We start from the raw sequence: 26,603 nt of genomic DNA, 5'->3' as shown, positions 1-26,603 counted from the left end.
CAAAGCCTCGAGTGGTGTGTCCCGTATCCTAGTGCGTCAAGAATGAAGGGATGTGGTCTCCAGCCGGAGGATAGAAGTCAATAGAAAGCTGGATTTCATTTAATTGTTGTTCTTTTGCCTGCTCTGGTTTTTATATTCATGTGTGACTTTAGCTCTCTGTACACCCTGTAGGCCACTCACACATTGATAAAAATAACAAAAAAATTAAAATCTTAGTGCATCCTCCTCAGAAAAATAAACCCTAAATGTGGAAACAAACAATAAAAGCCAGAAAAAAGTTCAAAACCTCATGGTTTGTTTCTCGTTTGTTCCCCAAATCTAAAAAAATGTCATCGTTCTTGTTCGTCACAGTTTCCGTTTTTGTCCTTTTGTGTGTTTTTTTCCTGTTTATGTTACGATTTTCAGCTGCGGGGGTTTAGGAAAACTAAAAAAAATACACTTTAGAAAAAGCCTTCCTGGTGGACATAGTCAGTGTATGTGACTGAGGTTCACGAAGCCCCGCCCCGCTGCCTTCGCCATGCTGATGTCACCTCCATGAGACTGGTCCTCCGCTGTAGTGCAATAGTGTGCTCCAGGTACAGGAAGTCCCATCCCGGGCCCGAAGAGGGCGCTACAGAGAGCCGGTAGCTGCAGCATGCAGCTCCTGGAAGGTACTGTCGAAGCAACGCTTCAGGTCCGAGTAGGTCACGACCAGGACGCTCTTCTCATCCCGCGACACCAGGCTGATCTTCTCAGGAACGCCAGCGTCCAGCTGTGTCAATGCAGGAGGACACAGTCATATTGTGTAAGAAAATGTAAGTATTGATAAACATTTTTAAGGATTTTAAGTAAAGCTGCAACCCGTAGTTGATGAACGGATAAGTGAATTAGGCACAAAAAAAAAAAATTGGATAGATTTGACTGTCATTTCTCAAGCAAAAAACATTCGTACAGCTACAGCCCCTCACGTGAGGATCTCTCTTTTTTGTATCAGACAGTAAACTCACTTTTCAACGACTTGTGATAAATCTACAACAAAGTTAAGATGGTGGTCATATAAAAGAGCAGAATTACCTGACAAACTAGTTAAAAGTGCAAAGAGGTGAAAGTTTCTGCTACTCCTACCGATGACCACCTGCTAACCAAATACCACTGATAGAAGCAGGCCTATAATAGACGTACTTCTACTCTCTCTGTTCTGCAATTGGCAAATGCATGCGTCTTTTAAGTCTGTGCATGTGACGCATAAACAGATGTTCTGAGAAGAAGCCACGTTAGATGCGTGGCATAATAAACAGTTCTTGAAAATGCAAAAGTTATCAAATGACTGCATAAAAAAAAACACAAAAGAGAAGAAGAAATCCCACTGACTTTGTTGAGGCAGGAGACAATGTGGCTGAGGTCGATCCAGGGCGTCCCAGCTTCTGTCACCTGGTGAAACAGGTGATCCCGGAAAAGCTTCAACAGGTAACGGTCACCCGTCTCCGACCACGTCGGGTCTTTCTGAAACCTGAGTCACACAACACACGGTCACAGAGTAGTAACGCAATCACAAATCACACATGCAGGTAGATTTTGATACAAGGGTTACTTACTCTGGCCGCTCGTTGATGGTGCCCAGTTTGGCCAACAGGCGGAAGAGACGGCCATTTTGCACCTCCTGCAAATAAAGCAATTGATATTCACCAACTCAATATTTTTGGAAATGTATGCCTTAATGGTAGAGTTGGAAGGAAGTCACCATGAAACAAGAGGAGGGAAAAGCATATCTATTAAAAACACACATCCCATGTGCTCTAACCAGTCGCCTACCAGGGTGCTCAAGCAGTTTAAAGTATTTACAGAAAGTAAATAGTCAGCATCCCTCAACCAAGTCTTTGAACCGTTGCACAGAGGGAATACTGGTGCAATTTAATGAGGGTGAATCACAGACTTAATGCTAGAGGGCGGCTGTGGTTCAGTGAGCAGAGTGGGTCATCCTTTAATCACAAGGTTGGCCGTTTGAACGCCAGCATGTCAAAGTGTCCTTGAGCGAGAAACTGAACACCAAGTTGCTCCCCCGGTGATTCACAGCAGCCAACTGCTCCTACAATGCTTAAAAGGTCTTTTGAATACAGAGGTCAAATATATAATATGTACCTGAACATGTGTGACGATTTAATTAAATTTTCTTAACAGGCTGAAAATGAAATGAACTGGAAGTAACACACTTGGAATCTGGGCCCAAGTGAGGAATATATTCTGCAGCAGGAGCCAGTAAGATTCAATTTAGCTTTTAGCACATTTTAAGCTCTTTAGGGATGTTTTTGAGAGCCGGTCTAAATAACACTATTAACATTATAATTTTTTACGTGTGGCCTGGGGCTGTACTGCCAGCCCTTCAGTTAGTGGAGCTGTAGCAACTTAAATTCTGCCAGCACAAACCCCCACGCTGGGAGTTGCTACAGCTAACCACAAACTGAAGGTCCATTTCACGAAGCCGCCGACCGCCATCCTCCTGGCGAAATCGTATCCTGGTGGCGGGCAGGACGAAATAAACAAAATCTACAAATAAACAAACTATCGAAATGCACACGAACCCTGAACCTTCAACCTGATTGGCAAGCCCTCGGTGAGCTCTACCTCTTTGTTCTCTGGTCTGAGGGCAGACTGCTGCTACAGTGACTCCCCATCACCTCTTGAGGTACAAGTGGTATTACAAGACAGGGCGGGCCGGCGATAGCTGGTTAGCATGCTAATTTCAGAAGATATCTCTGCAACACAATACATGTCTTTGCCATAACGTCAACTCTAACCTCTTAATATTCTGTTGATAACATTAGTTAAATTGTGTAATCTTTATAACTAAAAGTCTGGCTAGATCTTGCTCATTGGGCCACTTCTATGTTAATTAATGAACAAACCTTTCTATTTGTAATAAAAAGGGGAAGACGTTTTTTATGTTAAAGCCAGAGTGGTATGTGACAATTTCTCCTTAAATGAACCTCTTTAAAAAAAAAAAACTCATCTCTGAAGGGAACTATGTCAGAAACTGAAACCTGTTGCTACATGTTCTGTCCATACATGGTACTGGACCCTCGCAAGTTCCACAAGACACTTCCTCCTTACTAAAATTCAACCAGAAGAAGCTGCATTTTCTTCTAAATGCATCCATTTTGTGCACAATTTCTACTGATTATCACTTCAAAGAACTCCAAGACAGCAATCACCAGCTCCGACATCACTGATCAATTAAAAAATCTCAGCTGCTGTAATATTGTAGAATGAGCTCCCACAGATGATTGCTGGCTGTTTTTGACTCCACATCAGATTGTCAACAAGTTGTAGCTCACCTTTTACCTCTGCAGATATAATTTACTCCTGCCTCTCCTTTCTCTTCCTCCTCTCTGCCTGTCTCACCCTGTCATTTTTTTTCCTGCACTGTTGGGCAAAGTGAAAATTATTGAAAACCAATTAACCGATCATGTAACTCCAGCTGCTCTTGACTTACTTATTGTATGAAATAAGTTTACCAACATTGGATTTCTCATGAACATTTTAGATCACCTTGCTTTTTAGTACAGATGGTCTAAATCTTAAGTCCCTTCCACGTTGCAAACAACACTTTGAGTTTGATGCATTGCAAAACATTTAAATTTGTTTTAGTTAGGAGATACAAATGCACAGAAAGCATTCTATAAAACAGCAACTCTGCTACCTTGAAATTACTTGCATCTGAATCTATTTAATGTTTATACATTTCAGAGTAGGGGCTCAGGATGAATTAAGTTATCACAATATGCACAAAGATGATTATTTTATGTCAAAACGTAGTGTAGTTGATGGATACATTAGCGGTCTATGGTCAAAAACAGGCCTTCAAGTTTCTGTCATTGATCTGATCTCTTCTTATGAGACATGAAGACAGGACTTGGTTGAAACGTATGCAGATTCTAGTTTGATTAGTCCGTTTCTGCCTGCTGGGTTTCAGACTGATGTCAAGAAACACAAACGGCAGGAATAGATTAGTGTGCCGACTCTCCAGCTCGGTCTGAGCTGAAAGTGATTATTAAATTGAATGTTTGTACTCTACTTGCTTGACGCATCTAGGATAATCTGCATTTGTTTAATGTGCATAACTATTACAACGTTGCATGCTGTGCAGATCTGTTATTATTCTTGCTCAAATCTAAAGGTTTGAAAAAGTCAAAAGTGATAAAAATACTATCCTATATATGATCGAACCTAAAAATACAATAGCAGTCAGCAGGTTGACAACAATGGTGTCGCAATCATGCAGCCATCGTGTCGGCCACACAACATTTATGAAACCCTGCATCATGTACGGACCAGTTATACTCAGGACTGACGAGGGATAAAACAAACACATTGTGTTCTTCTTGGTGAAAATGTTTGTATTTTCAAACGTGATTTTGAGTTTCAAAAGATTTTTGGTAACAAAAATGCTCACTAAGCAAGTCAAAACACAGCTACTATTCCATGTGCGCAGACACACATTCAGCCGACACATTATGCAGAGATGGTCCGATAAACCAGAAACGCTTACACTCTCCCCGTCAGCACAGATATCAGCAGATCACAGGCAGGTTTAGCCAGAAAATCTGCTCTATTTTTCGAGTCCACTTTATTACTGCAGACTGGTGATTGTTCTAATCATCAGTTGTTCTCTGAACTTTTGTTGCGGACATCTTGTGAGACCTGATGGGCATCTAATAAAAGGCAGAAACAGAAATCTTTTGCAGTTAGGAGGTTAAAAACACTAATACAAATATTGAAATTGTTTGGTGGATGTGCACAACATCAGGCTGTTAAGAGGAAGATGGGGTTTGAACGAGAAGATGAGGTGAGGGTCGGTTGTTTCACATATTCACACTAACAAAGTGAGACTAAATTCAAGGCGAGACTGTGAAGCCTACAATATACCATACAACTTCCTGTGTGCACACAACTTCCCTCTTAGCTCACTAAACCAATGGCCTATTTCCGGCCACCAGCCAACAATATCACACTGACAAGAACACAACTAAATCGTGCATTCTGATGCATACTTTCTGCTCCGTGCCTGGTGAGACACAGGCTCTCGATTTGTTTTTTAACATAAATGCAGCACTCTTTCCATACCTTGGCCAGATCCTCCTCAATGACATCATTCCTCATCTGCGACGCATCTAGTTGCGTGTAGAATCGAGCTCCAATCATCGGCATAATGTCATTGACGCTGCGCAGGCGAGATTGTTCAGTCAGCAGATACCTGCATGCACAAAAAAACATCCGTTTTCAGGTGAATTGCAAAGGGCGGATGCTATCTCTTCCACGAGTGTGTGAGGAAAAACATTTATGTGACAACACTTTTGATGCCAAAACTCAAGTCGCAGCCTATTTATGGGTATTAAAATGCTGCTCGACCTATGTAGAAAAGGCGATAATGTAAACACCTAAAACTTCACTTCAAGTTTCAGACTAATTTTAATAGGCCAAGTTTGAGACCTAAAATCCTTTCATACATATTTGTTGAGAGCAAAGGTTACTAGCTAACCAGATTCCAGAGCTGTCTGATGGGCTCATCTGAATTTGTTACAACTGGTATTTACATAGATAGTAAATCCGAATGCTATTTTGTAGGTTCAAGGATAACACATGCTGCACCCCCTCCCTTTCTTACAGAATGAGGTTCTTGAGGTCTGAAGAGTAGTTGATAGACACCAGCTCCATGGCCTTCTGCAGGTTCTCCCTTTGAATACCAGCCAATGAGTTACATGCCAAGGCCAGCACCACCTTGCCCAGCGACACGAGATCTGCTTGCTACAAAACAAAAACACACATCACAGAAATGCACATATGAATGCTAAAAGTCCCATTTTGAAAAAAAAGAGTGCTTACATTCTGAAGTTAAATAGATGAGATACAACTCTCCCACCTAGCACTTCTTTTATGTATATTCATGTGTAATTGACCACAAATGGCATCATAAAAAGTACCTGGTACTGTGGCATCAGGGCAAGATGATTGGTCTGACTGTTGTCAAAGGTTAAGACATCAAACACCCCAACACAGTTCAGTCGTAACCTGCAGAGACAAGAGACCATTATCATCAATAGTTTATGTGCATGTCTGAGTGTATCGAGTGTGCACAACCACATGGTTGTGAAACCGAACTGAAAATACTCTTCCGCTATTCATGTATTTACAGTGAACATTGACATTTGTGCTGTTCTCTACACCACTATTGATGGCTATAAGAGACAGGCTCTAATCAGCCATATTCATCTCCCCATGCTGAATGAAGAGGTATTTATGTGCATGTGTACCTTGTCTTGCCAGTGATAAGAATCTTGCTGGGGTCCATGACACGGCAGGCCAGGCCGGCAGTGTGGATGGTGCGCAGGGCCGAGCTGAGCTGGACAATGTAGGCCCAGATCAGAGACTCGGGGAGCAAACCTGCATGCTGCCGTGGCGGGGGAGGTTCATGTTGTCCTGCACATAGAGACATGCTTTATCACACAAATGCAGCCTCCAGGGCTAGACATTACTCATTAAGTAAACCTCAAACTGTCAACTTCCTTGGCTTTCTTATCTTCAGGATAAACTGTCACTTGCAGTTGTAATGTCAGCGAGAGGTCCTTTTCTGTTAATCTAACCTAATTTTCCGAACCTAAATGACAACTAACCTAATCTGATGATTACTCTCGAGAACATTAGAAACATTTGTAGGTTAGAAAAAACTGGAAAAATACCCATCATAATTTCTTAATGTCCAAGATGGCAGTCCAAAAACCCAAAGATATTCAGTTCACAATTATATCAAACTGAAATCCTCACAATGACAAATATGGATATCAGGGCTGTTTGACATTATTAATAAAAAATATAAAATCATTTCTCGAAATTCAAAGTTGAGGAAATTCAGCTCACTGTTCCCAGAAATCATGTTTACCGTCGGTTCAGAACTGTGTCCTGCCTGTAATATTCTCTAACTGACCACAACCATACAGTTGGGTATTTGGGTAATGTTACTCTGGTGACATGTGTCGAGTGTGTACTGTACAACAAAACATAATTTCACACTAGAAATGCTGTGATGGCCAAAGTGTTTGTTTTTCTAAAGGCCATTCTAGAAAGAAATGAATTTGCACAATATGATAAAGTTCTTTTGATGTATTTCTTCGTATGTACCCCTGCGCAATTCATACATTATCGTTTGTTAACAGTGTTTCGATACAGAGTAGACAAAGGTCAGGATCTAAATGGTTTTGCTTCCTCTGTCTGCATTCCTGTAGACCTGACAGCACCTGCTCTAGGATCAGTTTCAGCCACAATTTCCTTTAGGTCCCCATGTCTCAAACGCACAGACACACGCATGCTAACTGTCAAACTAGGAAGCTTCACAAACTCCAAACACTTGAATCTTCTTTGAAGCGTCAATACATCAACAAAAGTAGTTTAAGACCTCCAAACTTCATGGGGAACTGTGTCTTTATTTACAGTAATCTGAGTCATTTTGTGTATACCACTAAACCATCAAACACCGGACGTGGGACACAGCTGCAGGCACTGCAAACCTCAAAACAAATACCCAAATCGACCAAAGCTGATGACCTCATTAGCAAACTCATAAACAAACTCAAAATATTTGAAGCGGAGGGGTGAAGATGGGCTTCTGAGGTGATGCTGGCTCCATTTCATTGTAAAGGTGGAAGAGTGGGAACACCAACTCACCCCACTTTCTCTTGGTAAAGTACGAATCTGCTGCTGGGTCATTGAAGTGTCTGCTGAACATGGTTTCTGCACCCGCATGGAAGTCATAGGAGAACACCAACGCTAGGAAAAACAGACATACGAGAAAGAGTTAGTGCTAACAGCTATACATAGTTTTAAATCAATCTAAATAATGCCACTTTGCCCTGTTCTACAGATTCACTGATTGATCGGACGCTGATCCAAACGAGACACTTTTTATATTTTCATTAATTTCCATACATGCTGCTCCTAGTGAACGGCTCGTCTGCTGACAGCATAGGCTATCTATCAGCCATTTGGGTCCTTCATCATTATTACTAACGTTTGAGGGCAAAGAAAGCAAAACTTTGGTGACAAATATCCAGTCAATAGTAGGGTTGGGTACCGAGAACCGGTGCCAGTATGGCAACGGTTCCAACACGTCCGGTACCAACCGGACCGAAAAGCAACGCAGATTTCGGTGCTTCCTTCCGGTGCCTGAGCCGATTTAAATACTTTTTTTTTTTTACACTACTCTGTAAAGTTGCACGGTATATAGATACTAAAAAGGTGCCCGCACACTAAAAACAATTATTAAAATAGCGCGGATCAGAGCACACTCGCTGCTCTGCTCTCTGTCTGCCTGCATGCAGAGCGGGGCTCGAGGGGGCGGGGCTTCCAGCGCTCACACACACACACACACACACACACACACACACACACAGTGCGCGCACACAGAGATCGCTGGAGACACGAGCACGAGCTTTTGAACATCCGTCCTCGGCTTGATGGAACAAATCTCTCCAGTTGATATTAATGATGACGTGTAGTCCAGTAAAGCAGCAGTTTGTAGAATCCAACAGTGTCTGAGTTCTGTTGCACACAATCCCATCAGGCCACCTGATTGGACTGGTGTCTGTTCTTTTTTTAAATATATATTTTTATAGTTTAAAGTTAAAAGGTTTGAAGCTGTAGTTTGAAGACAAGTGTTTTGTATGTACTTATTTATTTATATCTATAGTATACTTTAAACAGTTAATAATATTGTTCAATTTAAAGAAAAAAAAATTGCCTTGGCAATAAAAAAGTATTGGTTTAGCACCGGTATCGGAAAAAACCCAAACGATACCCATCCCTAGTCAATAGAGTCTGAACGCAACACTGCAGAAACAAGTAGACAAATCTACCGTCATTTTAGGGATACAATGGCATAGAATTGTAGAGCATGTAGGTTGGGATTATGTAAAACATCACCATATCCAGAAGACACAAAACAAGTCCTGGAAATAAAAAAAATGGTTAAAACACAATACACACTCACAGTGGTCTCCAAAGCCCTTCGTGGTGAAGACCTCCCTCAGTGTTACGGCGTTTGAGTGCTGAATTTTCTTCCACATGTCCACCAGCATCATACACTTGGTGTTAACAAGGCGGAAACCTGCAGACATTTTTAAAAGATACACAGCACAGAAAATAGGCAATTAAAAATAGAAATACATCTTACACTATCCCTGTGCCACCCGACTGCCACAACAGATGCATTTCATGTTTATTCAAATGTACAAGAGGAATCATCACAAGTGTTTTGCACTGCTCTTCATGATCAAAATGACAAATAAGAATGAAGTTTGTTTTGTTTTTATTTGTTCAACAGCAAGACGTTATTTTCTCTAAGGGAAAATAAATTGTTGATTTCTCCCCATTAGCAGGAAATATACAGGTTTATTTTCTTTTTTAAACAAATTAACCATTATTCAAATTCTGCAAATAAATTAAAAAATTTTTTTAAATGTTTTGGTATTCTTCGGAAGCAAATAGTTTTCTCTTCCAGCTAGATTGTTTTAGTTACTAAATAAATTAATTAATTAAATGAAATACACCATTACATATTTCCTGACATTGGCTATTTTGGTTGTGTGACATGTGTTATGCTACTTTGGAAGACCATTTCACATCAACATATTTATTACCGTGTATCCTCCTCAGGCAGTAAGGCAGGTCATCCTTGCTGTTGACAGCCTTGTAACAGGAGGTGATGTAGCTGAAGTTGCTGGTCTTCTGCATGCGGTTTGGTGGGGGGAGGGCCTCAAGCGGGAACAGGCTGTGGTAGCTGTCCACCTCAGAGGGTACATCTGCCAAAGACAGACATAGTTTGAAAAGAAAAAACTAAATAAACAACAAACACAAAATCAAAAACAGATCCAACAACTTGACATACACTCTAGGTCACAGCCAATATTAACAATTATTTGTTTGACCAATACTAAACGGGCACTAGATTATACATTACAAATATGATTTGTTTTGACACAATTTTAGCCCATTATTGTGTGTTTGTAAATTGACACAAAAAACATATTTCCACACTCATGAGGAAATCAACTCCACATTTGTTTAAGTAAGCATTACATGTTTGTTTACTTGCAAGCCAACAATAGCATTAAAACATTTTGGGTTCAAAACAAAGCACACTTTTTGTGAACTTCAAAAAATATTTTTGCTAGAGGATTTCTTGAAATCAATAAGAACCCTTTGTTGTGAAAACAGAGAAGACCCTGTACCTGGGTTCTCCGAGTGGTCAATCTGGGCCATGGTTATCAGATGTCTGTTTATCAACTCCTGAAAGACAAATAAGAGTGCATCACATTAGACATCACCTCTACAGAAGAAGAAAAGTAAAATATTTGGTGAAAAAGGAGGTGGGCGAGTGGGAAATACCTGTCGGAGTTCATCCGCCATGAAGAAGGACGGGGCATTAGCTTTTGGCTGCATGTAAGCCACATGGGGCGCAGTGGGGGGATAGATATGGTATGTAGGAAACACCTGCGATGAAACCAAAAACACAGCTTCCTTTTTATTGAGAAATGAATCTGTGAGATCAGCGAGGTCTTTTTCTCCCCAACTATTAGTTCATAGCTACGCAAATGAATATCAGGATGTGATGCAACGTAACTCTAATCAGGACTTTAATGAAGTGATAAGAAGTCAACAAAATGTAATCTGAAGCCAAATTATAACCCATAGTTGGCCGCAATGAGTGTGGATTTTAAGTATGTGCAGTGTCTGCACACAAAATAAAGGGCTGCTCACAGACTTGAGTGTTGGGGTCATGAATTCAGGGGTCAAAGCTCTTGCTTCTCAAAAGAAGCTCAGATTAGATAATGGTTTAAATGCAGACAGATTTGAATGCAGTGTCCTTGTTTTCAATCCGTTTCTACAAATGATGTGATGCTGCATCTTTGTGTTTGGTTAGGAATTCAAAAGTAATCTAGCATATTCCCAGCTTTAGTATTTACTAACTAAAATATAGAGTAGCGTGTTATGTGCAGCACATACCATCCCAGCCATTGGTGCCGGAGTGTTGTCCGTGTAGAAGTAGGTGGTCCCCCCTACAGTTTCTTTCTGGATCATGTGAGGACCCTGGTCAGCTGCAGTTGTAGGCCCCATGAAGTTGGCAGGGTTTGGTGTGTGACTGCGCCGACGTGGAGCAGGTGAGGTGTGCGGTGTAATTTTTGGGGAGTGGAGAGGAGAAGATCCCGCAGAAAGAGACATGCCTAAAATTGGACAGAGAGAGTCTGCTTTTGTTTCAACAGTAGCACATGTTGTGCTGCACACAAGAGACAATTCACAAACTTACTGAACTATAAAATTTCAGAGCGAAAGATGGAAAACAAAACTGAGCCATGTAGAAAGTAAGGCAAAGCAGATATAATGGGGTGGTTTCGCTGTCGTTGATGCTGTAAAAACCCTCACCAGGAGCCAGGGCAGCAGCTGTGGAGCTGCTGAGGCCAGGATGTGGGAAGAGAGGCGAGGGGAAGGCCTGGACAGGGGACTGAACCATAGGGGCCATACGTGGAGCTCCCTTAGGGATGAACTCACTTGCTGCTGGGTTAGGAGTCTGGTGCCACAAAAAAAATATGCAAAAGTTTACATTAAAATCTACCAATCCTGTTGGAGGAAATAAAGACAAAACTAAACTACATAGTAATTAAAAGAACCGTACTGAACTTTAAAAGCACTGATTTGGATAAGATGTTTGTGTGCTCACCTTTCTCCTTTGGGAAATACTAAGAGCACCAAAATCACTGAACAGTGAGGATGTCGGAGAGTTCACTGGATCTGCGAAGACCAAAAAGTGTAAGTGTTGAGCAGTGGTCGTTTCAATATTCAATGGATGAGTACCGCACACTGCTCCGCTGAGCACTGAGAGTCTTACCATGAGTGCTGTGGCTGAAGTTCTTGGCACCATCGTTGAGACTGGGAGAGCTGCTGCTGGTAGTCATGCGCTAAAGAGAACAGAAGCGTTACAGAAGACCCTCTAACGTGCGTAAATGTTTGTCATTAAGTTAGCATCAAAAAGAATTGTGTTATGATAAAATGTGTGAATTTTAATTAAAAAAAAACATAAACTAAATACCTACAACAGCAATATGAACACATTGACATTAATTTTCAAAGCAGTTTTTGTCTCGCTGTATGTTCATACTGACTTGAATCCACAGCGTCCCTTTTGTACCTGCATCATTGAGTATTTAGTCTCTGCTGGGCTTCCAAACCCATTGACCCCAATAAAGCTGCTGCTGAAGTAAGAGTTGGTTAGATTGGCATCGCTCAGGGTTGCACCCTCCATCCCTGGGACTGTGGATGACAGAAGCCAAAAGTTGAGCAAACAGTAATAACAGCAAGAGAGCTATAATTCGGTTTAACAGAAACCAGTGAGGTTGATAATGCATGTGCATGTCAGGACTACTGCATGCTTGCTAATCCACAAACATAGCTAATTTAAAAGCATGTAAAAGCAGTTCCACAACTAACATTTCAGTGTGAGCCACAATTCAAGTCTCCCACAGAGCGACATCCACAGAGAACCATTTAATACACTTTGTCCAACATCAACGTTACTGGTTTCATTGGCTCCAGGTTAAAGATGACGTGATTAGCTTTTGAGTTGCATGTGGATTATAGTTGCGGTTTGTTTACGTTGTGAAGCCACCACAACACAATGCTAAACCAATGAGCAGCTAACGTGGCTACGCTAATGTTAGCAAACAGTAAACTAAAACGACATTTAACAAGTAATACTACACTTCAATTCAACCATTTAACTGGACTTAAACAAAGGGCGCTCATATTAAAACGCACATGTCCTATTAAACGGCAAAGCCAGGCGCATTAAAGTGAATTGAAGCGGTCAGTGTGAAGCTAGTTTAGCTCCAGTAGCTGGCTGCAGACTTGTTCCCTCACAGCTGTCATAGAAACAGCAGGCCTCCTCCTCCTCCGAGCTGCAGCAGCAGCATGGCTCCTGTTACATGTTGTCACAACACATAACGTGAAACTTTACCACCAGAAAGCAAAGCTAACGTTATCCACGAGACCACCAACGCGCACAAAGCGTGCTGGCTGCACGCTGGAGGCGTCGAGTCATGTTTGGCAGGTGAAATGTAACCCACGTTGTTTTTGGGGGGGACGAGGCCTCGAATGAATCCTCGGGCTCGATTTTAACAAAGCCCAACAAGGCCCAAAAGTAAAGTCAGAGTCCGTTCCCCCGTGCGAGGCCTTGTGGTTGTTACTCACTTGTTAACAGCTGCCCTTCTAGAGATGCGCCTGCAGGACCCAATGTTTCACTTTTCTTGGGCACACTAGTGCCCGCGCTGCCCGGACAGGCCGCTCCGGAGCCACCGAGGGAATACACCGCTGTGGTCCCGCCACCTCCGGCCATCGACATCGGGACGGGGCTCCCGCCACCGTGCAGCGGAAGGCTCGACATGGACGGATCCTCGTGCAGGAACTGGCACTCTTCCCCATAAAAGCAGGTTTTGTCTTTCGCGTAATATCGGCAAAACTTCACCTTGACATTGGGTATTCCGGCACCCCCAAGCGGAGCAGGTGAGGCTGGGAGTCCACTGTTCATGGCACCGCTGCTGCCGCCACCGCTGCTGCCGGAAGACACTCACACATAGAGAGACGCAGATAGCCCGCCAGCCAGCCGGCTAGCCTGCAAACAGTTTCCCCTTAAAGGAGCGGATTAATATCACTTCAGCTGGTGGAGAACACTCAAAACCCAACAGTACTCACATTATAAGGCTAAGATGCGTTTGGGTTTGAGAAAATATCTTTGCATGCGTGGAATCCTGGTCGTCGTTGTTGTCGCTATCCATGCAGCTGCCTTCTTCGCAAAGTAGCCTGTTGTTGTTTTTCTGCTTGCAGCCAGGCTGCTTCTGCTACAGACTTGATAGCATGGCTTTGCATTGTGGGTACAGCGTTTGGCTGAGTTTACCTTCTGCAAATGCAAGCCGCAAATTGAATTTGCCGCACAGTAATATTGTATATGCAGACGAATAAAGCCGATGAAGGGGTAAAGGTCTTGCAGCATCAATGTGTCTTAGTTTCAGTCGTCAATTTATTAAATTATTGACATATTAATTCAAATTCAATTGTAGCAACTGACTGGTTATATAACGTTATTCGCTGCATCGAAGAAAAACGATGCATGAGAAAACAACATCAGAACAAACCAATGGATATGCAAAACAATAATACACAGTATATAGTGTTTATTTCTTTAATTAAAAAATCAATCAAATATTTGAAAGGTGAAATTATATCCGGTATTTTATCTGAAGAAAATATGTACACAATTCTAGTTTTAATCCGTTTTGTCTACTCCCACTTGATCTCACCATACATTAAGCATAATCTACTCAAAAGTATATATACTTTTTATAAGAAAATTGTTTATTTTCTTAAAATGTTTCTCCTAGAAATCCAAAAGGACGTTAAGTACGACTTAAAACAACATTTACATGATTGTATTTGTATGCTATTTTGGCTCCCATCATATTCCATTGTGACATTATTAATAGTTTATTGTACATTTATGATTACCTTCGGTCTTTTTACATGTTTTTTTTTGTCAGCCAGGCGTGGCTGACAACGTCATCGTTTCTAATACTTCCTCTGTTTAAAAGGTGCGCGAACGTGTCTTTCACATCAAAGTTGCGCTGTCTGACCCTGTAATGACTTTGAGTATGTGACACTGACAGAAAGAAAGCATCAATGCGGAGACAGAGAAATATGATTACGGGTGAGTCAGACCTCTTCAAGTCTCTGTTCATTGGGCTGTGTTATTGACAGTATTGGCAGAGTGAATAAAAAAGAGGATTTAAGGATGTTAGGCTATCAATTCAATTGCTAGTATCTTCAAAAATGCTAGTATCTTCAAAAATGATGGTAGGATAATATCTTTCATTTTTCATTTTTGAAGATTAAATTGCTGGAGAATATCAAATCGTAAATTGTGAAACATTCAGTTAAATGTTGACATTCAGCTGTAGTTCAATAATACAGTTTGAGGAACCTTAGATCAAAAGTGGCTAACCTTTGTTGAGAGGCTGAGACTTTATTTATCATTCAAAGGGAACATGCTGCTCTGAAATATCAAATATCTAAAACCTAGAATGTGTCTGTCTCTGCAATAACCAAATGTGTGAATGAGTTTTCAGGTTTAAATAATTGTTTAGGTGTCTACTACATTATGTATCCTGTATAAACAATATAATAAACCACAGAAAGGGAATCCCTGCAATTGAGTTACCTTCATGACAATCTTAGTTGTTTTTATGATTGCATTTCTCATGTACGTCTCTTTAAAATACCCACTTATTTTTAAATGGCTAAGGCTATTCAGAAAACATACACAAACATTTAAAAAGAAGTTCAATGTTTCTGTCTTTCTAGTTGTCTTTCTTCTGTGTGCTGTCAAGCTTCACTGCTCTGATGGCATCGCAGCGCAGAATCAAGCGTGTGTGCCCAGTCATGAGGTAAAAGCCGTCGGGATCTTTACTGTGTTTTAATTGAACAATTCATATTATTATATACATATAAGTATTTCTGAGTTATTGTATGTTTCAGAAACATTACTAAGTTAATAGAAACTATTAATTATTGGTCATTACTAATTACTTATTAAGTTAAGAGAAACTATTAATTATTGGTAAACTCCACTGAATGTGCAGGGAAAGTATACTAGTGACACATGCAGTACATTCAGATGGCAGGTTTTACAGATATTATAATATAATGTGATAATATAAGATAATGTTATTCGTTGTTTGCTTTTTTTAGCACATAAACTGTTGTCGTTCATATCAATACCGATGTCTTCTATACATAAATATGAATATATAGCAGATCAAACAAAGATACTTAGATTGTCTTGGATTCACTTAGAAACAAAACTGCAGAACAACAAGAGGTTGTGAAACACCAGAGAGGGAAATAGCACGCACATGACCAAATTTACTGGTTTTATTTCTCCCCATCTGTTTGAAGTGTGTCCGTTTATGCATTATTTAGTATAACCTTTGAAAAGAGGATACCTTTAAAAGCAGACACTTGTTAAAGTTATTATTTTGACATGTGAAATTCCTTGAATAGTAAATGTTGTCTTATACTGGTATAAAAGTGAGCCTTTTTTGTTTTTTAAGCTACATTGCGTAGTTTGCAACCTTTATGCAAAATTGTAATCACACAACCACACCGAAAGCTACACAATGCGGGATCATTAAATGGTGAATCTTGTTTCCCAGGTGGCATGTTTTGTGCCAGCTGACTATCTGAATGCATCTGGTTCTGGTTCTGTCAGCGTCGAGGTGTGTGTTGGTAAGAAACTCAACATCTCCCTGGAGCACTTCTCTGAATTCCCTGTTTGCCACTGGATCAGAGGAGCAGACCCAATACTGACAGTGTAAGTGAATGTCTATGTGTGTGTGTAGGTGTGTTTTCTCTTTTTTATTATGTGCATATATTTAACCTGAGGGTTTTTCTTAAACCTCATCAGAAATGGGAGTAACTCCATGGTCCTACCGCCGCTTTCTGAGACAGATTCAGGGGAGTTTACGCTGAGGTGTGAAACTAGCGAAGGGACCGGGTTCTCCCTGGATGTGTCTCTGCATGTAGTGATGAGTGAGTGACAGCTCTCTCTCTCTCAGGTCTCATTACCTCTCTCCAACAATGCTAAGACTCAAGACAGCAAACAAACACTGGACAGTTGATAAAATGTATACAATTTGCTTTTTTTTCTAGAACGTCCCGAAAAACCAAAGCTGACACTACAGAATGTGGATAACATATTGTATTCCCCTCTTTTTAAATGCATCTCTGAAGGCTTCCCGAAGCCCACACTCAAATGGACTGGGTAAGATGTTATCCACTACACATGTATGCTGGATTCATGAGTATGTTTAGCTGATAACAATGTATTCTATACTGACACTAACTTAAACAAAAAACATTAATGTACTATACTATGATTTTCTGAATAATCCTCCTTTTGAACAGAAACAAGGATGGGACGATTGATCTTGCAAACAGTGTAATTGCAAATAGCACAATATCCAGTAGTGTATATTCTACGTGTGGAGTGATGTGCTGTGCTACCAACGCTGAAGGACAAGAATGCTCTCAACTCTATGACTACGGTAATGCAAGATTTCAACAAATTCATTAAATACATCCTAAAAAGTATTTATTTAGCAAACAAGTGTTACACTACATTTTAGAAAAGTAATTGACTTTAGTCCCTTCTGTGTTTCAGACCTAGACGCTGATTTTATGAAACATGATGAGGTTTCTAAGGTCACCGTGAGCCCTGGTCAGCCTTTACTTCTACGCTGCCGAATAAAACAACAGGATGGGTTGTTACAACGTGTGTGGGAGAATGGCAGCAAAAAAATGCACACCACAATATTACCCTGCTCCTCTCCAGTCAAAAAGGAGGTACAGTAATTCCCGTTAAGATCACTGTGATTTTCTTTGAAATAAAAATTTGAAAGTATTTCCCTTTTTATGTTTGTCTTTCCCACCCAGATTTGCATTCAAATTGATCACCATAGTAAAAGTCAGATGGCCTACCTGTTCATCGAGTCAGTTAATGGGGACCACAGTGGCACGTACACCTGCAGTCAAAACAACAAAACAAAGTCCGTTGACGTTCATGTCCAAGGTTAGCAGAGCGAATTTCCCCTTTATTTCTTCTCTCTGGTTGTGTAGTAATTTCAACTGTTACCAATGAATGGTTCGCTCTAAAGTTTAGTCCAGTTGGTACCAGTTGAGCATGCACTGATTTCAATCTTGTGTTTCCGTAGCTGAGGGTTTCCTCTCTGTCCAGCTGGGTAAGAGTCTGATCATACCAGCTAAGAATGCATCCAGCTCCTGTTTGCAAGCCAGTGTTTCCTACCACCCTGTGCTCCAGCGCTGTTCCTGGGAATCTCCTGATGAAAACATGACTAAATGCATTAGGGAAACTTGGGTGACAAAACACAGGTAGTTGCATGAAGCAATGTTTTTGGAGCTGAACTCCTCAAAATGTTGCATAGTTGTTTATTAATGCTCATGTACGTTTCTACATGTGGATGGTCAGTAAACTAGCCTTTTGGAAATTGTAATCATATGAGGTGCGTTATTTAATACTTTTGGGTGGTTTCATATGAATGTTGTCTTCTCAGGACCGTGAAGCTATGTGATGTACTCAAATCAGGAGATTATAAATTACACTTGGAGGCTGGCGGACAAATAGAAACAAAGACTATATCAGTGTGTGTTGTAGGTAAGAGAGATGTATTGTGTGCGTCTGGAATGATTAACGTTTGTTAGGTAACTTCTGCACAATTATATCACTTTTAAAACTTACATTACGATTACATTTGAAAAGTTTCAACACTTATTGTCTTCTGACTTTGTTTCAGACAAACCAACGTTCAGATTCTGGACAAACGAGGTCAATAATACCTTCACCTTTGAGACCGCAAGTCTCGTGCCAGCAAATTATACCTGGATGTCGTGTGCTTTGTCTAATGACAGGTATGCTCATTGTAGCTTGTTGTTGTAAACACACACACACACACACAGATTCTGAGTTTGTCAAGTCGAGACTCTTTGTATTATAGCATCTGTGAAACAGACTCTTCCTGGAAGGAGATCCCAGATGCCTTTCAAACAGACTCGGACGTCTTGTGTGAGAAGACGATCAAGAGCTCTCTGAGCAGAGATCTAGTGGATGGACACAATTTAAGGTTTTGCCTGACAAACTCAGTTGGCACCTGGTGCGAAACCAAATACTCAATTTACTACCCATCTTCACCCCAGGCCGCTACAGGTAGCGAGATTGATTTCACATCAAAATCATTCATTTATTTGTATGCTTATGACTGTCATTAGAAACTATCTGTCATCACTGTTTTTAGGTCCTGCAAATGATGATAACGACCGCATGATGGTGCTAAAAGTAGGCAGTTTGATTCTGCTCATGGCTTTGGCAATAGTTAGCGTGGTGCTCATGTACTTTGTCAAAAAGAAGGTATGTATTACACGTTGACAAACATGCACACATAAACACACATGAGGACATGATGCCAACCCCATTGCTTCCAATAGAAACCCCAGTATCAGCCCCAGCTTCAGATAATCCAGATGGTTGGGCCCAATGACAACGATTACATCTACATAAACTTCAAGGAGTTTGGGTACGACCTGAAGTGGGAGTTTCCCAGGGAGAACCTGGAACTGGGTACGAACTACACCGAGCATCAGACACCGATCCTTTACTTCAGTAATAGTGCCAATACTACGCTGTGAAAATGCTTAATAACAAGTCAAACCCCTGCATTTCAGATCCTACTTAGTATATCAGCTTAATTTACTTTAAGAAATAAAAGAAAATATAGAAGAAGAAATTGTGCTGACTGTCATGGATTTACACAAATTGATTGTTTATATTGATGCATCAAATATTAAATCATATTTTAAATTTGAGAGTTTTACAAATGAAAACATCTGAGAAGATGCAAAGATGTAACCAAACAAACAAACAGCAGTATAACGGTGTTTGTAAGAGGCCACAAGTTAAAATAGAAAACGCTAGGTTCCACCTAATCTTTATCCTTCGACAGTGCATTGTTTTTTATCTGAAAATGTAATGTAGCTTACAAACATCTGTAGAGAAGTAAAACATATTAAGTTGTGAAACACAATAGAAGTAGCATGAAATTGAAATCAAATAAAGTATAAGCACCTCAAAACTGCACTTAAGTGCAGAAGTAAATGTTCTTAGTTGCATTCCACCACTTCCAGACTTTTGTAATGTTATTGTTCTAAGTTTTATCACAATGTGGCGATAAAGTTATACTTTCCTGTCTGTCTGTGTCCTCCCCAGGTCCAGAACTTGGCTCTGGGGCTTTTGGCATGGTGGTGCAGGCCACAGCTTATGGCATCAACAAGCCTGGAGTCTCACAGCAGGTGGCCGTCAAGATGCTTAAAGGTCAGTGTTTCATGTATCTATTCCGTGAGCAAAATGCAAAAAAAAAATGTTATGGGGGTCATTTCTGCAGCTGAAGTGATATTTGACGCCGCAGAGAAACACCAGACGGAGGAGAAGGAGGCGCTGATGTCAGAGCTGAAGATGCTGACTCACATCGGTCAACATGCCAACATTGTTAACCTGCTGGGAGCGTGCACAGACTCGGGTACAGTTACCACTGCGACTACTTTTGTCAGATGGAATGATTTACATCTAGTGCCATGATTTCTTATTTGTTTTTCCTTTACAGGACCCACATACCTGATTTTCCAGTACTGCCGTTATGGAGATCTACTGAACTACCTAAAGACAAACAGAGAGCGCTACCACAAGTCTGTGACCGACGCGTTCAACAAGGACCGCTTCAGCAGCCTTTACCACAACCTGCAGCTGAGGGAACGCTCTGGGTGGGAATGTTTAGCAATAAGGAGCTCAAACATAAAGACCAGATTCTAAATAAGTGCTGGCTTATTTGTAAAATGACTCTGTTGAAAGTTTAACTGTACATTGACGATAACGTCGCGTTTGTGTTTTCTCAGCGAGCGAGACAAAGCAGTGGACAATTATGTGCCCATGTACGGCTCTACCACCAGAGGGCAGGAGGACATCGCTCTCCTTACCGTCAACTCTGGTGACATGGATTGCTTCGAAGGTGAACACATACTTGAAATCAGAACATGCATGTTGTCAAACAAATACACTGATATATTAATAACATCTTCAGTTGCCCAAGCAGAGAGTAACAGATCTCTCTGAGTGGGGTTGATCCTAACTGATCCTAGTTCATCTGCAGACCCAATGATCCATGAAGACTCTGATGATCAGACAGATTTGGAGACAGAGGACCTGCAAACCTTGACCTTTGATGACCTGCTCAGCTTTGCCTTCCAAGTGGCCAAAGGCATGGAGTTCCTCTCCTCCAAGAATGTAAGAACTGGTCCACACTGTGGAAACGCTCTACATTTACGTCTCTCAGGCCACACTCTTAACAGAGGGAAATATGTTGATGACTGATTAATTATTAGGTCACTTTTAAGCAAATTTACAAACAGTCCCTATAGTTTTAGCTTTTCTCTCTCTTTTACATCTTGTATGGATAGTAAATCTATAATAATTATGAATCAGACAAAACACGCTATTTGAATACATTTTATAAACCAAACAATCCATCAGTTAATCTAGAAAAGAATCTGCAGATAAATTGATAATCTAATACTATTGTAAATTGCAGCACTAATCTGCTGAAAGGTTTTAGCCAGATTTTTATGGACATAATAAAACGTATCTGTAAAATTGTTGTCAGCTTCCAAATTTCAGGCTGCATGCCGAGTCCAGTAAATTGATATTTCAAAAAAATAACCAAAATGTTTAGTCCAACTACAGTCGCAGGCTTGGTCTTTGTGGGTTGTGGTGATTGAAGTAGCTCCCTGATGACGGGTCCTGTCTGTCTGCAGTGTATCCACCGAGACCTGGCAGCCCGAAATGTTTTGGTGACGAATGGCAGGCGGGTGAAAATTGGTGACTTCGGACTGGCCAGAGACATCGACAACGACTCCAACTACGTCGTGAGAGGAAACGTATGATACTTTCATATTATAGCTTTCAATGGTTACTAATCTATATTTCTGATCACGTCTTACACATTATGTGGGTCACATGGATTTTTAGGTGCGTTTGCCAGTGAAGTGGATGGCACCCGAGAGCACCTTTCAGGGGATCTACACCATGAAGAGCGACGTCTGGGCTTATGGCATTCTGCTCTGGGAAATCTTCTCACTTGGTAGACTTTGCAATCGCTCTCAGTGCATTTAAAAGACCTGCATATCTTCAAATTCCTATACAATGATTAATGCCAACTGTGTCTGTGTAACTCTCAGGTGTTACTCCGTACCCGGGCATGAAGGTGGATCACACGTTCTATTCAATGATTGAAAGAGGATTTAAGATGGATTGTCCGTACTACGCCAACGAGTCTGTGTAGGTGACGTCTGTCTGTATGCAGCCGTTATGTTTATAGATTTAACAGAATCACACATGTACAATGTGTCATGATAAAGTCATAATCACAATGAAGTGAAGCAGTGAAAACTGTATGAGACAGCATAATAAATATGCATGCTGATATAGTTTTTTAAATGAGTGGCAAAATCTTCAATTAGTGTTGAAAAAGTAACTTTAAAGTGCTATACTTCAGTACAATTTTGAGGCACTCGTACTTTAATATTTCTGTTACTATTGTCTGCTACATTATGTTTCTACTTCACCATAATTCAGAACAAAATATTGCTCTTTTTACGTCACTACAGTAAAGAACTGAAGTTAATCAAACTACACTAACAGAGTTGTTTTAAGTTTAAAAAATGTTTTACTAGTTGAAGCCAGACCTGGATAAGATTGGGGTGTTTCTACTGTTAGTGAATTAACTGTATATAAAAAGTTAAACTGGCTCCACTTGCAACAATTCAACTGATTTTTCTAACAAATGAATACATAAGTATTATCCAATAACATCATATTTGTAACACGATGAAATCACGGTATTTTTGAAGCTGTAAGTAAATTTAACTGATAATGCGTCTGTACTTTTACTACAAGTAGGATTCTGAATGCAGAATGTTACTTGTAATGGAGTATTTGTACATTGTTGTATTTGTACTTTCACTGAAGAAAATGATCTGAGTACTTCTTCCACAACTGTCTTCAGAACAAATACAGCAGTGCAGCAACCTTTGACTTGTAGTAATTATGGATGACTGTGAATCTTGGGAAATATTTCATCTCCATGGCTTCCTTCTCCAGGTACGGGATGATGTGTAAGTGTTGGGCTCTGGATCCCAGCAACCGGCCATCCTTCTCCAAACTGGTGTCCTTTATGTGTGATCAGCTGACAGACAGAGAGGAGCAGGTAGGCCTAGAGCAAGGTCACACATTGTGGGAAGAAAAAGTCTATTTGAATGTTTATCCTGTTCACACAGCTGGATAAGACATGTTCATATTGTCTCTGATCTAAAAGCAGCATTATATCCTTCCTCTTTCAGCTCTACCATAACATGCCCGACCAGACATCCAGCGACTACCAGAATGCAGCAGACATTTTGGACATTTCTGCCTTGACAAAGCAGAACGAGAACCAGATTCCGTCAGCCAATGATTACTGTCGAACCCATGCGACTGAGGAAAGCAAAGCAGAAGTGTCCGACACAGACGCTGTGGCAGCCGACGAGAAGCTTGTGAAGCCAGCTGATATAGAGTGATCAGCAAATGTTCAATTTATACGTTTTTATATACGCTTTTTTATATTAATCTCAAGAGTGACAGTGAAATGCACGTGCTTTACATTATATCAGAGTATTGCAACAATATTTTAACTTTATTATAAATATATTCTTATTGAGCAGCTGAAATTAAAAACATGTTTGTATAAAAGGATGCTAAATATTCTCAGGACTATAGACAGGTAAGATATGGAGTTGTAACATTTGTATACATTTGGCCTATATACTGCGTCAACTTTTGGTTTTAGATTTTATCATATACACATCATATATCATATGTATTGTTATGCAGTGAAATGTTATGGCAATTGTTTTTGTTATGGTCTCTTATATTATACCAGCAGCTATTACTTACAGATCAAACCCAATTTTTTTCACATTTATATATCTTTTTTAAAACAAGCTTTATTTTTTAAATATTTTAGTGGATTTCTTTATCATCTTTATTAGTTTGTGTTTGTTTAAGCATTATACCAGCAGTAAAATGTACTTTACAGATTAAGAAAAAATGGTGATCCCATTGTAAGTCACCTGCATATATATGTCTGATCTGTTCAATCCCAAAAATAATTTTCTTTTCTTAGATTGTTTCCTTTTAATAATGTCCAAAAGTCTAAGAGGAGTAACTATTCCATCATGTTCTATAAGATAATTCCATAGCATATCTCTATCTGTATCTCTAAAAAGGCCACTTTTCACTAGTTCAGAAACATTCTTGTTTTCAGCTATCAGAGTTTTTTTTTTAATTTAGCATATAAAGAAAGTGAATTGGGTTATTATAAAGGAAAACTTTACCCTATCATTGGAAAGAAAATAATCAAAATCACAAAATTTGGAGATGGACAGAAAGTGTATGAGAAATGGTAGTTTGAGAAGTACCTAAAGTCCTACATGTTTAGAGGAGGGACAAGTACAATAAAAGCCTGGTTGTGGAGAAGCAAGTACATACAAGTACCTTGAAGGTATAGATAAGTTAAATGTACTTAATTGCCCCTGCAAATAAAAGTCCTACTGTAGGTGTTCCTTTGGACAGTAGAGGGTGTAGTTTCACTGCCTTGAGGGGCAAGAAGAAGTCAGGCTTTCTCTGTATACCAAGCTTTCGACATAAATGGTATTGGGCGCTAATTTACAATTTTTCTCTGCAGAGATGTTATATTTGGAACAACTTTAATATTTGACAAACAACATGTCCTTATGTTATGATAAATTGTTGACATTGTATAGTGAGTCATCATTTACTAAAGAAGGGCAAATGCATGTTCAATATACCAATAACCCCCAAATAATGTTTATCTTTGGACGATATCCCATAGTGTTATTTAGGAATGTTGACCACTGACCCAACTCAATCTCAGTTAGTTAGTTTTACTTTCAGAATAAGGTATTTGTTGTTGTATGGTTTATATTTCTTCAGATATAGACTGGAAGAAAGTGTAATCCTTGCCACAAAGGTTTCTCCCAACAAATAAGGTAAAACAGGTCATTTGAGTTGATCCATATGCTGGAAATTGCGACCAAGATGTAAATATATGTTTTGATCTTGTAAATTTGCATATGAGCCGTAGAAAGATGTTAATGTTTTCACCAATTTTGCATTGTATTATAGAAATAAATAAAACATAATAAGCATGATTGCAGCGACAACAAAGTTTCTGCATTTAACTTTTTTATAAAAATTTTCTAATTCACAAATGTTAATTAAAAAAGGCTTCATTTTTTTATTCATGAATAAAATGGAACAATGTGATGTATTCCTCAAAACAGGAAAGCTATCAACATAGTGATTGTAGCTTAAAGTCAATAAATGATCATACACTCGAGTGTTTATTTCTAGGTAATTGATTTATTTTACGTTGGTTATGTTTTATCTCTGGAGCCTTTTTGTCTTTGGCACTGCTTTTTGTTTTCGCAATGCTCCACCTGTATGTGAGTAATTCTGATGTTTTCTCTTGATACTATGCTAACAATGTAAAAGATTAGAAAGGGAAAAAAAATATGGGCGTATTCGTTGTCATGAGGCGTTAAGGGAAATACAGGAAGTGCACTTAAACGCGTTGTTTACCTGGAAGGCTGCTGTTGAAAACGTTGAGAACATTTGTGAATAATTCCACACGGTAATAGGTCACTTCTGTAGCAGTATGGACACATGTGTGTCCTCTGTCAAATTAAGTTGGCAGGTCAGCAGCCTGAATTTGCAGTTCAGTGTTTTTGGCTTAGGCAACAGTCAGCCATACCTGTTTCTTGACATCATTTCCTTCTTTGAAACCCGAGCCTTATTTAACTTTTCATAGATAAGAAACATAAAACGAGGAAGAAAATAAAAATTCCAGAAAAGAAATTATTGGCACTTGTGACATCAACACATTACCCACCGGCATAGGGGGCTTGGCCTGTGTGTCCAGTCGTCCATTAACCCTTGTTGTCTTGTCCGAAGGTCAACTACTGAAGCGAGTCCCCGTGCACATGAACATGGACATCGCCACAGTGAATGCTCTTACCTACGAGGATTTTGTGAATGTTTTGGGCAATGTGGTGGAGAAATGTCCCATTATAACAGCTGCTGTTTGGTCGGGCCGTCCCTTTGAGAACCTAACTGCGTTGGAGGCTGCAGTCAGTGACTTCATCGATGCTCTCCCAGAATCAGGTGAGAAATAACAATTAGTTACGTTTTGTTTTTGTGATTTGCAGTTTGGCCCTGAAACGTGCATTTACTTCCCGGGCATAGCCACTGATGAGACGTCATTACGTCATTATATTCGTTTGTGCCCAGGTAAAGAGGGGATCCTCAGGTGCCACCCTGACCTCGCGGGCAGGGACCTCCAGAGCGGCACCCTGACCCGGGAGTCCCGCGAGGAGCAGACGGGAGCCGGGATGGATGCGTTGAACTCTGCAGACGCCTCGCGCATGGCCCGTCTCAACGAGGAGTACAAGGAGCGTTTCGGGTTCCCGTTTGTCATCTGCGCCCGGATGAACGACAAGGCGAACATTTTACGGCAGCTGACCGAGCGCTGTCGGAACGAGCGCGCGGTGGAGCGGGCGCGCGGAATCGAGGAGGTGAAGAAGATATGTCACCTGCGTCTTGAAGCTCTCGTGCTCACTGACGCTCCAAACTAGTTATACACATGAAATACTGGTCTTTATGTTTGGATTCATCCTGTTCCAGATTAACCACCAGGATGTAAAGACTGGCATTGTTCCAGGCTATAGGCTGTGTGATATTTGCTTTATTCCAAACATGTCTTATTCATGCGTCATATTATTGTACAGTGGATTTTTCA

General features: G+C 40.3%; 3 protein-coding genes across 3 annotated transcripts; 2 read left to right on the top strand and 1 right to left on the bottom strand.

The window, feature by feature from the left end:
* Positions 1–70: 70 nt before the first annotated feature.
* On the bottom strand, positions 71–13,606 carry pan3 (poly(A) specific ribonuclease subunit PAN3; the record flags this gene model as incomplete). Its single annotated transcript, XM_079234588.1, has 18 exons — positions 71–751; positions 1,351–1,489; positions 1,575–1,639; positions 5,101–5,230; positions 5,642–5,781; positions 5,958–6,045; positions 6,288–6,453; positions 7,696–7,797; positions 9,017–9,133; positions 9,666–9,827; positions 10,257–10,314; positions 10,414–10,518; positions 11,032–11,249; positions 11,449–11,593; positions 11,744–11,814; positions 11,912–11,981; positions 12,212–12,333; positions 13,270–13,606. 18 exons carry the CDS (start codon positions 13,604–13,606, stop codon positions 611–613), a joined length of 2,376 nt encoding a protein of 791 aa, XP_079090714.1. The 3' UTR covers positions 71–610.
* Positions 13,607–14,769: 1,163 nt separating this feature from the next.
* On the top strand, positions 14,770–23,304 carry LOC306750786 (receptor-type tyrosine-protein kinase FLT3-like; the record flags this gene model as incomplete). Its single annotated transcript, XM_079234260.1, has 23 exons — positions 14,770–14,779; positions 15,433–15,515; positions 16,284–16,441; positions 16,535–16,659; positions 17,118–17,174; positions 17,291–17,472; positions 17,563–17,698; positions 17,841–18,018; positions 18,201–18,301; positions 18,441–18,555; positions 18,642–18,850; positions 18,939–19,051; positions 19,129–19,261; positions 19,907–20,011; positions 20,106–20,216; positions 20,301–20,457; positions 20,590–20,702; positions 20,844–20,977; positions 21,505–21,627; positions 21,719–21,830; positions 21,928–22,027; positions 22,850–22,955; positions 23,089–23,304. The coding sequence occupies 23 exons, from the start codon at positions 14,770–14,772 to the stop codon at positions 23,302–23,304; spliced, it is 2,877 nt and encodes a 958-aa protein (XP_079090386.1).
* Positions 23,305–25,794: 2,490 nt separating this feature from the next.
* Positions 25,795–26,439, top strand: urad (ureidoimidazoline (2-oxo-4-hydroxy-4-carboxy-5-) decarboxylase; the record flags this gene model as incomplete). Its single annotated transcript, XM_079233985.1, has 2 exons — positions 25,795–25,969; positions 26,096–26,439. 2 exons carry the CDS (start codon positions 25,795–25,797, stop codon positions 26,437–26,439), a joined length of 519 nt encoding a protein of 172 aa, XP_079090111.1.
* Between the last annotated feature and the right edge of the window lie 164 nt (positions 26,440–26,603).

This window comes from Taurulus bubalis (assembly GCF_910589615.1).
Source record: "Taurulus bubalis genome assembly, chromosome: 18".
In the NCBI taxonomy this organism is placed as follows: domain Eukaryota; kingdom Metazoa; phylum Chordata; class Actinopteri; order Perciformes; family Cottidae; genus Taurulus; species Taurulus bubalis.
The sequence above is the reverse complement of the archived record's forward strand: the minus strand, read 5'-3'. Positions and strand labels throughout refer to the sequence as shown.